At 47.8% G+C, this 10,336-nt stretch overlaps 1 protein-coding gene across 30 annotated transcripts in view; it reads right to left on the bottom strand.

Moving 5' to 3' along the window:
* macf1a (microtubule actin crosslinking factor 1a) overlaps positions 1-10,336 on the bottom strand; it is a 187,360-nt gene that overhangs the window by 47,414 nt on the left and 129,610 nt on the right. For all 30 annotated transcript variants that reach the window (XM_047330042.1, XM_047330031.1, XM_047330032.1 and 27 more), the window contains 10 exons: positions 9,805-10,046; positions 9,594-9,723; positions 8,387-8,586; positions 7,975-8,202; positions 7,617-7,893; positions 6,837-7,435; positions 6,554-6,742; positions 6,258-6,464; positions 4,828-5,145; positions 4,550-4,732 (listed from right to left, as the gene is read on the bottom strand). In XM_047330042.1, the coding sequence (XP_047185998.1) occupies positions 4,550-4,732; positions 4,828-5,145; positions 6,258-6,464; positions 6,554-6,742; positions 6,837-7,435; positions 7,617-7,893; positions 7,975-8,202; positions 8,387-8,586; positions 9,594-9,723; positions 9,805-10,046 (2,573 nt within the window). The remainder of the gene's footprint in view (positions 1-4,549; positions 4,733-4,827; positions 5,146-6,257; positions 6,465-6,553; positions 6,743-6,836; positions 7,436-7,616; positions 7,894-7,974; positions 8,203-8,386; positions 8,587-9,593; positions 9,724-9,804; positions 10,047-10,336) is intronic.

The raw sequence follows: 10,336 nt of genomic DNA, 5'->3' as shown, positions 1-10,336 counted from the left end.
CTTATGATTGTAATTTACTGTATAATGAACCTGAAGGAGGCCACAGGCCAAAACACACTGGTTTCATGATAAAGTGTTTTAACATTCACATTTACATTTTTAATTTAAATCAGGAAATATCCTAGGGTTAGGGTCAGTAACCCTAAAGTGTTTTTTTAAGAGTTTCTTGAAAGTTTGAAAGTTGAAGTGTTCTTGGGGTTTTGACCTCCTTCGCATTTTAATTTAAATCAGGAAATATTTAATTTAAATATCTTATCAAAGACATTTTAGTTGGTGGAAAAAAAAAGGAGAATGGAGGTTTATAAGAAGTTCATCAGAAGATCTTTCTGATTTAATCCATATATGTTGCATTATGAATGAGGGAGCTGGTGCGCTTTTCTTTTTACTAAAAAAGAAAAAGAGACAAGAGGGACACTCTCTTGACCGAGTATTTCTTAAGTGAGATGTGAGATCACCGTTGGGAAGTTTAAACAATAATCTGACGACGTCACCTCCCACTCCCATGACCCCTCATCCCCTGGTGGCCTTCCACCCATATTCACAACACACACACACACACACACCCACACACACCCCCCTCGTCCTGAGCCCCCTTGTCTTTCTAAGCATCGGTATGACATCATCCCTCTGGATTGGAAATGGGGTCTGGTGGGGGAGGGGGTGGTCTGGTCTACTCTGGAGCCAGACAGACATGTTTAGTTTTGAAAGGAGTTGGATCGGTTACAGTGAAAGAGCGGGACGAGGGAGAGAGGGGAGAGAGGGGAGAGGGAGGGGAGAAGGAGGAGGAGGAGTGGTGGCCTCAAAGAGTGGACCAGAGATCTTTTTGTTCCCCCTCTATCCCTCTATTAGAGCAGGATGGAGGCAATTTATATACGTCACTGTAACGCAGAGAGGAGATAAAAATGAAGAAGGTCGGTTAGAGGACAGAAGGAATATGTGTAGAAAACCCTCTCACTGTCCTCACTCCATCCCGTCACTTCCTTATCTGTCTCCCTGCATCTGTACATCCTGCCTCATCATCCCTCGCTCCGGGACGATCGGACGTCCTTTCTCAGATTGACTCTCCCCCTTTTCTCTATTCTCCCCCTTTTCTCTATTCGCCCCGCTGCTATCCTCCCTATTTTTTTTTACCCTCCTATAAATACCCCCTCCGCCCCCCAGACAGAGTGACAGGCCATTTCTCTGAGCTCTACACATACTGTACATACCCTGCAGACAGTAGATATTATACATTCTGCCCCAGCGAGTGATTTATAGTAATAAATAAATTGAAATTACATGTTGAATTATATTTTTGGTTTGTCTACATTTGCTACATCTTGAGCCGAATGAAAATATGGTTCTCAAATAATTAAGTAAACTATTTGTACAGCTGATCAATCTTTTTATTTTTTATTAATCAATACTAGTTTTCCCTTTTTCAGATTTTGAGTTTTAAGGATTTTTGTTCATGACCCACAGAGTGTGTTCCCAGTGTTCATCTCTTCTCATCCATCCGAGTTCCTTGTGCTCGCTCTGGAACATTTATTTTAAAACTTTCCACACGGATTCAAGATGCCATGGATTCTTGTCAAAAATGCTCTGTATTAAAATTCAAAACAGGGATCAAAAAGAAAGAAAACCTGCTGGTACGAAGAGGGGAACAAAAAAAACATCTGAACTGCCTCTTGGATCTTAAAAACTGTGGACTTGAAGATTTCTTTAGTCGCTTGTCAAAATTCTCTGATTCCAGCTTCTTAAATGTGAATATGTTCTGGTTTCTTTGCTCCTCTGTGACAGTGAACTGAATATCTTTGGCGTGTGGACAAAACAAAAAACATCCTCTTGGGGATTTGGGAAACACGGTCGACATCTTTCACCATTTTACGAACCAAACAGCTGATCCATAATAAAAATAATCGTCAGTTGCAGCCCCGGTCGTTTGACATGTTCGACTCCTGAAATGATTCATGTAACATCTTCACACACTCTTTGTCTGAGCTGGATCTCCCTTCCAACCGTCTCTCTGAATCTCCCTCTCTCCTTCCTCTCATCCTTCTCTCGACGCCTCTTCATCTCCTCGGCCTGTTCCCTGCCACGCAGAAACTCAACTCGCCCTCATTAAGAGGACCGAGGGGGGGGGGCGCGACACAGGCGGAGGGACGGAAGAAGAATAAAGAGGTCAGTAGCACAAGGGAGCGATGTGAGGGCAGAGGAGGTGCTTCACTACAGTAAATATCCAAATAATCAAATGGAGAGATAAAAAGAAGGGGCGGGCGGGGGAGCAAGAATGTCAGAAGTAAAAGTGTCTCATAAAATGGAAGAATGAAGAAAAAGGCTCCTTGATCCGCCCACACATCTGAACACCGGCGGGCTGATCGCTCTCTGGGGGATGAGCAGGACTCATCGACTCAACACGCGAACGTGATTAGCGCTCGTTTCACGTGAATCATCAATCACTATTAAAAAAAAACCCCAAAAGCATAGCCTTCTTCTCGGAGCATTGGCAGATGATGGGAGGAACGTGTTCCGTTGGCTCCTTGTGCGTGGGATGTGCGCACACTTCTCCTGAGCGCTGACATACTCGCAGAGTTTCTGTAAAAAGTGGACAGGGGGGAATGCTCTCTCCGTCCGAGACACGAGCAGTAAAACACAATGGATGTGAGAGCGACATTCCTGAGGTCGGCTCCGATGATTCGAGACAGTAAAGCGGAGTTATTTTTCTTTAAATACAGGAACAAGCGAAAGGGGAGTTCTGTCTCCGTGCGAAGGAATAAACAAGAGGGAAACGAGACGCAATCCATGACTAACAACAGTGACTGTGCAGATTTGAACTGTTTTATAATGACCATGTTTTTTAAGCTTCTTTTCTCCCTTTTTCCTTTTTCTCAGAATAAATCCAAGTATAAACATACAAAACATAACAAGGACTTTACAATGTAAACTGTGACTTCCCGATGTTGTAATCCACTGATTCATTTTCAAAACTCGCTCTGCAGGCATAATCTCTGTCCAGTATTTATTTACCAGTAGTTCACAACAAAGGTTTACTGAATCCAGTTTCCGAAACATGAGGATTTTCTGCTTCTCTCGGTAATAGTAATATTAATCTGTGGAAAACTGATTAGACGTCTTTTTCCCCCAATTTTGTCAATCAATCAATAAAAAAGTTTGGTTACAAGTGATTCCAAAGTGAAAATAATCATTAGTTGCAGCCTCAGTTGACACATTTATGTTTACATACTTGAAATTATTTTTCTACTCAACATGTACTTAATGGATCTCGTAATATCTTCAATATTGCAATACATTTCTCTATGAACTGGACTGTTCTGTTATTCAGTTTTTTTAGTGAGTTCAAAAAAATCCACTTTACAAAAGCCAGACTCCCAGTGAGGAATTGATTTTTTAAGTTTTCCAAGTTTCCTCCAACGCCATATTTGTGCTTCACAATAATTGGAAAGTGCTCGAGGTAAATGAAACAACAACAGTCGAGACATTTCCCAGACTTCGACTGTACCAAGTGTTGCTACACCACAAGAGAAGAGGGGGGAGAGAAGGAGATGTGTAATTTACTCTGGTATCAAATTTAGACCAGTGCCCATCACCACAATGACAAGGCCAACAAGTTCAAAACGCTCGAACAATGTGACGAGGCAAGAGTGTGACGTGTGTGTGTGAGTGAGGGGGAAGGAGAGAGTGTATGTGTATGTGTGTGTGTGTGTGTGTGTGTGTGTGTGTGTGTGTGTGTGTGTGTGTGTATGTATTTGTGTGTGTTGGTGGGAGATGTTAAGAGAAACGCAGAGGCAGCATCATAATTATCCTTTTGGAACAAAAAGAAAAAAAAAAGAAAAAAAGTGTGTGACTCAGCAGGTTGTCAGGCATTTCAAAGAGATGTGTGACTCAACTAATCACCGTCTCACACACACACACACACACACACACACACACACACACACACACACACACACACACACACACACACACACACACACACACACACACACACACACACACACACACACACAAACACACACACACACGCACACTCTGACCTTATGGTCTCTAGAGGAATGAGCGAGAGGAAACGATGGACAAAGATCTCCTCAGAGGCTTCATAAATATTGAATGTCACTATTCATCTCTCACTCTGTCAAAAACACACACACACACACACACGCACACACACACACAGCTGAAAAAATGTCTGTTCATCTGTGTAAATCAGTTTCACTGGCAAAAGACTGTAAACACAGAGTTCAACCCGTTCACCCTGAATTCACTTAGACTTTCTTCTGTTTTTACCAAAACACCAAAGGCGATATCATGACTGCCAACGCACCACGTACACACGCTGCTACAAAACAACCCCAAACCAAACCGAAGGAATTATGAAGAAAGAGAAGACACCGCATCAAATCAGAGTCCAATCAGACCACCGTACACAGTGGTTTGATTTCCACGGGACTTAATGACACACTGGCACTTCACAAACATAAACTGCGGCGCTCATATCCACACACATCACGTCACATCCACGTACACAACCAACAACAGAGGTCCGCCCTACCTTGAACTCCTGCAGCTGCTGTTTGATCATCTCCACCTCCGTGCCGACCAGGCCCTGCGCGTCCAGCCCGTCCTCGGCCCTTCCCAGGAGGCCTTGCAGCTCGGCCACCAGCCGGTAGAACTCCTGCACCCTCCCGGCGGCGTCCTCGATCTGGTCCAACCTCGCCTGGCCGCGCTCGCTCAGCTGGGCAAGAACAGTGAGAAGTGAGATTAACGCAGTGTTGGCTAAAGTGGATTTACACAAACATAGAGAATACCACCACCGTCCTTCTCCCTCACCTTGCCGGCTTGGCGGTTCAGCGCCTCCGTCTCCCTCCGGAGGGCCAGGAGGTCGGGGGAGGAGCCCTCCCGCCGCAGCATGGTGGAGCACTCCGACCCGTGACCCTCCAGCTCCGTCCTGAGGTTGGCCAGTCGCGACAGGAAGCCCCGCAGGGCGTCCGCCTGGGAGGCCAGGGAGTCCGCGTCCCGCCCGACGGGACTGAGGGAGTCCAGCTCGTCGTCGAGGTCGGCGATGCGCGAGAAGACGTCGCGCACGTGAGACTGAACCTCGCCGACGCCCTGCAGACGGGACTCCAGGCAGGAGCAGCAATGTTCGATCTGATACAAAAATGAAAAGGAATAAATCAGATAGAGTGAAGCTTGTGTCATACTTTCTTTGTAAAAATAAATAAATGGAACAGAAAAATGTGTAACCGAACCAGAAAATGATGCAACACAACAGCAAGTAAAAATAGATGAAGTCAGTATTGGTGCAAGAAAAGGATTGTTATCTAACAGACCGTTTTCTCAGCGAGAACGACGTCGGATCAATATTTTGACCAGAAAAAGAGAAATAAACAGTATCGTCCGACCGTTCGAACGTACAGTCACGGTCTGATGGCTGTAACCTTACATGGAATGAGCCGTATTGCGGGAAAAAATAAGATGCAACAGTGTGGCTGCTGAAATTCTGTCTGCTCGGGCGGGTTTACATTTCAAACAATGATGAAGTGTTGAATTTCCACAGTGACCATATATGACGACCGCAACTGTAATAGCCGGGACTCTTGTGAGAGCTATAGTTGTTCTGCTCTCTGTCCGCTCGCTCACTGACACTTGTCTGCTAAGCAACCACACACACACATATACAGTAGTTACAGTAGTACACACACACACACACACACACACACACACACACACACACACACACACACACACACACACACACACACACACACACACACACACACACACACACACACACACACAGACACACACAGACACACAGACACACAGACACAGACACAGGCAGGCAGACACACATGTGACCCCCTCGGTATAAATAGTTGAACAACATCTCTTCCCTCCAGACCAGACTACATGTAATTTGTGGAGGTAACATTAATTCATGTGTGTCATGACTCCTTTCGTCGCCCTCTTCCCTTCAGCTTCTGCAGTTTTTTCCCCACAGCTGCCCGTCGAGGAGGAGGATCCCTCGCCGCTTTCACATATGGGTCAAGTTTATTTTGGGCATTAATAAGCTTTTATTAGCGAGGAAGCCCCTCCTTAAGAGAAATTAGTTCTGTGGGCTGACACAAAGCTACGAAGAAATACTGTACATGTGTAACAAACCTGTGTCAGACATGATACTGAATAGTGTCGTCATATTTTAAAAACCCGCAGTTGTTTAGTCTCAGTCCTCGTCTCTTTTCCTGACGCTGCCCCCTCACCTTGCCAGTAACGCCGTCATACTCTTTCTCCGTGTCCTTGGCCTGCTCCTGAAGCCTCTGCGCCCCCTCGGTGCTGCCCCCCGCTGTCTGAGGCGCGTCCTGCACCAGCCCCCGGGCCAGGTCTCGGAGGTAGACCACCTGCGGCTGCAGGGACCTCAGGTTCTCCTGCTGACTCCTCAGCCGCTCCAGGCTCTTTGCGCTGCAAGCCTGAACGGGAGAGGATTTGAAACGTGATTGTCTCATGTTCTTAAATGATTGTGTCTGTGCTGATGACAATGTGGCTACAACTTCAGTACCTGAGGACCCAGAGCCTCCTGGACTTCAATCTGGTGCTTGGCAGCCTCAAGCCTCCTCTCCACCGCCTGTCTGCCCTCTTCGAACTCCTTCAGGCGGCCGGACAGTTCCTCCAGCTGGGAGGTGCGGTGGTGGAGCCTCTCTCCCAGTCCGTCCACCCTGCGGTTCAGCTGCGCCTTCTCATCTCGTACCTACAGAAATGAAGTTTACATCAGGGCTAATTTAGTTTTCTTCCTTCACTGAATCTGTGACTTTTAAATGACAAACATCACGCCAGGTGTTTACCTCTTCCTCCCCGATGCAGCACTGCTCCAGCAGCTGGTCGGCTGCGGTGTTGAAGGCCTCCAGGAGAGGCTGCCGTCTGTCCAGGTCGAGGGACAGACCCCGTGCCCGCTGCAAGGTTTCATCCAGCGCAGAGGAATCCAGCGACGGTTGGATCTCACCATCCTTCACTTCACAGTCTGACAACCATGGGATCAGTTCCGCCTTGTGCTGCTGGTAGGTTTCCGCTTTGCTCAGCGTGTTCTTCAGTCTGCTCTCGCGGTCTGAGATCCTCTGGTTCAACCCCGACCAGTCCTGTCGCAAGGAGGCCAGGTGAGACTGGAGGGCGGAGCGCTCGTCTCCGCCCGCCGGGAGAGAGGCGAGCAGCGACGCCCCCTCGGCCTGGATCAGCTCGTAGGAGCCTCGCTGGCTGGCGATGCCGCGCTGGAGCTCGTCCGTCTGCGCCAGCAGAGAGCGGATGGCCTCTGGTCGGCAAGGGAGGGAGTCGGAGGAGGGATCTCTGGGATCTGCCTGCTTGTCCAGCCAGGAGCGCAACTCCTCAGACATCTGCTGGAACTGCTGCGTGGACGACAGGGCAGCCTGGAGCTGAGACAGACCGTCGGCTGGAGGAAAAGGCAAAGCAGAGCAGAGCACAGGGGATTACAAACACAAACACTGAAAAAATAGTTTAAACAAGGAAGGACTTGGATGGACGTGGATTTGTTAGCAGTGTTTTCTTGTACTCAAAACAAGATCCCCATTAGAGCTAAAGAGGGCTCACACAAGAAAATAAACTCCACAAACCTGCACGATCCTCCAAACTCTTCAGCGGCCCGCTGACGGTCTCCAGCCGCTTGCTCAGCTCCTCCTTCAGGTAGGGCTCGGCCACGATGGCGCTAAGCTCCCGGCACAGCCTCTCGGCCTCGGACAGCTCGGCCCGCCGCCTCTCCAGCTCTGAGCGGATCTCTCCGGTTTCCTGCAGGCGACGTTTCAGCGCCTCGGGCTGGGCGCTCAGTGAGGCCTGGGCGTCCAGTCTCTCACCCAGGGTGGAGACACTGGAGGAGAGCTCTCTCAGCAAGCCCTGAGCAGGAGAGCGGGCAGGTCAGAACAGTTTTCCGGTCACGGTGGCGGTGTAGATTCAACTATTTTAGACTAATCTTACCTGGTACCGTTCGCTGGTTCCCTGGGCCTGGTCGATGTTGCTCGACCTCTGGCTCAGTCGGTTTGTTAGGTCGTCCCACTGCTGGGAGATGGAGCCCAGCTCGGTCCGCACCTCCACCAGGTCCTTGGCGTCCTGAGCAGGGTCACCGGTCTGGGACAGAATACCCTCGGCCGCCTGGGTCAGCTGGTCGAACTGCGGCCGCCTGGTCTCAAACTCACGCAGCATGAACTAAAAAAAATGCATTTAAATTATTAAATTAAAGAGATGTGAAGCCTCTAGAAACTCCTGGAAAATGTCCATATGACACCTGGATACTTTTGATATTCATGGATATATTTATATATACATGATAATTGTAGTTCTCCTTTTGGAAGTATCTGTATGATTCCGTTTACAGTCTCTTGCCACATACCTGCACTTGTTGTTTCTGCGTGTTGAGCATGTTCGGGTCGATGCTCAGCGGCCCCAACACGCTCATCATCAGCTCCTTCTCCCTCAGCCACGGGCCCAGCTGATTGGCCGCCGAGGCGAAGCTGCCCAGCCTATCGGCGCATGTCTCGAGCTCCGTCTGCCTCTGGGCTGCGGTCTGATTGGCTGTCTGCCAGCGGGAGTCTGGAGAAATCAACCGACGGAGGCAAGAGTGAGAAATAATAAAAGTACAAAATGACAAAATGTTGACATATGCAGATTTATATAATATTATGATTATGATTTCAATCTGACTCAACACTGATAAAATAATAAGACATTTTCTTCATGTCTTTTCCTCCTCCTACTTCTTCTGTCTCTTTTCCCCTCCATGACTCATATTCTGGGCATCCAGCAGTGTGTGTGTGTGTGTGTGTGTGTGTGTGTGTGTGTGTGTGTGTCTGTGCCTTCGTGCGTGCGTGCGTTGCAGTTTACAAGGCTATGAAAAGACATTATGAAATAATAAAAAAATATATAAAGGCCGACATCTTGGATTTCACCTTCCATATTTTTGTCTCAGTTACCTCATACGAGGAGCTGGTAAAAATATCAAGTATTCAAAGGAACAAATGTCTTTGGCAGCAGCAACACTTCCCACTCTCTCCCTGGATCATATTGATAATATCAGTTTCTCTTAGAAGAATTATTTTGAGGCAATGTGCCTCAGCAGATATATCTAATTATTTTTCCAGTTTTTAAAACAATTTTTTGCATCTAATCTTCTCCTCTACAGTTTCATCCCTTTTCTTATTCCTTTTTCTGGAAAGTTCCAAAAGTCAAAAGGTAACATGAACTCACTGACAAATCAGGAATCACATTCCTCTAGATGGTTATGGTTTTGTTTTTAGTCACTAAGGCAGAGTTCTTCATCTGTATCAATCAGTTGTTCAAGTTACATTCACATGGGATTTTCACACAATATGATTTCTTCTAATTTGTAAATTCTGTGCTGCGAGTCCTGTGAAGTATTTCAATGACCACTAGTAGCTGCTCCCTCAAGGCGATTGGACAGTGTCATGCTCATCCTACTCCTTTAGTTTTTTCCCTTCATGCATCTATGTTTGTCTATCAACTTTTCCGCAAATTGTCTCTCCCCTCATCTTGCCATACGTCCTTTTTGTATTTCTTGGGCGGTCATCTGCAGCATGTACCTATCTCTTGCAGCTGTTGTCTCCAGCTGTCGGCCTCAGGAGCATCAGGGTTGTCGGCGATGAGTTTCCTCAGTGTGCTCTTCAGCTCCTCGACCTTCCCAGAGTGGTCGGACAGCTCAGAGAGCAGGGCCTGCAGAGGAAAGGGATGGCGGTAAGTGTTCCCCTACGAAAAAGCGTCTGCCGTGCAGAAGAGAGTGAGCCGGTCCTTCACCTTGTTCTCCTGGGCCTGGGCGCGCACCGCCTCAGGTTTGGAGGGGGAGGCGGTGGTCTGTCCCTGTTTCAGGCTGTGCTCTTTGTCCGTCAGCCAGCTCTTGAGCTCCTCCGCGCCCCGCCGGACCTCCTGCCTCAGCTCCATCGAGGCCTGCTGGCGGCCGAGACGTTCTTTCAGGTCTCCGCCCAGCGTCTCGTATCGACCGTTCACATCGGACGCGGCTACCTGCAGCTCCGTCAGGTCTGAGAGCACGACGGAAAGAAAGAGGGGAGCCAAACGGGGCTAGAGATTAGCAGCAGGACAGAGACATGTAGAGATCCTACAGTAAAGTAGGATAATAAGAACTGCAGTTGTTAAGCTGCAAAGAGCAGCTGGATCCAAATGTTGAAATGGTAATATTCTATAAAGTGAACAAGTTTGCCACTGACAGATGTTTTGCATGGACAGAAAGCTGACAGAGACAAGACTGTATAAAACAGAAAACAGGGGATATTATAATCTAGATGTCGTGATCTACCACAAATAATTGTTG

The sequence above is a fragment of the Scophthalmus maximus genome, chromosome 22 (genome assembly GCF_022379125.1).
Source record: "Scophthalmus maximus strain ysfricsl-2021 chromosome 22, ASM2237912v1, whole genome shotgun sequence".
NCBI classification, from domain to species: domain Eukaryota; kingdom Metazoa; phylum Chordata; class Actinopteri; order Pleuronectiformes; family Scophthalmidae; genus Scophthalmus; species Scophthalmus maximus.
The sequence above is the reverse complement of the archived record's forward strand: the minus strand, read 5'-3'. Positions and strand labels throughout refer to the sequence as shown.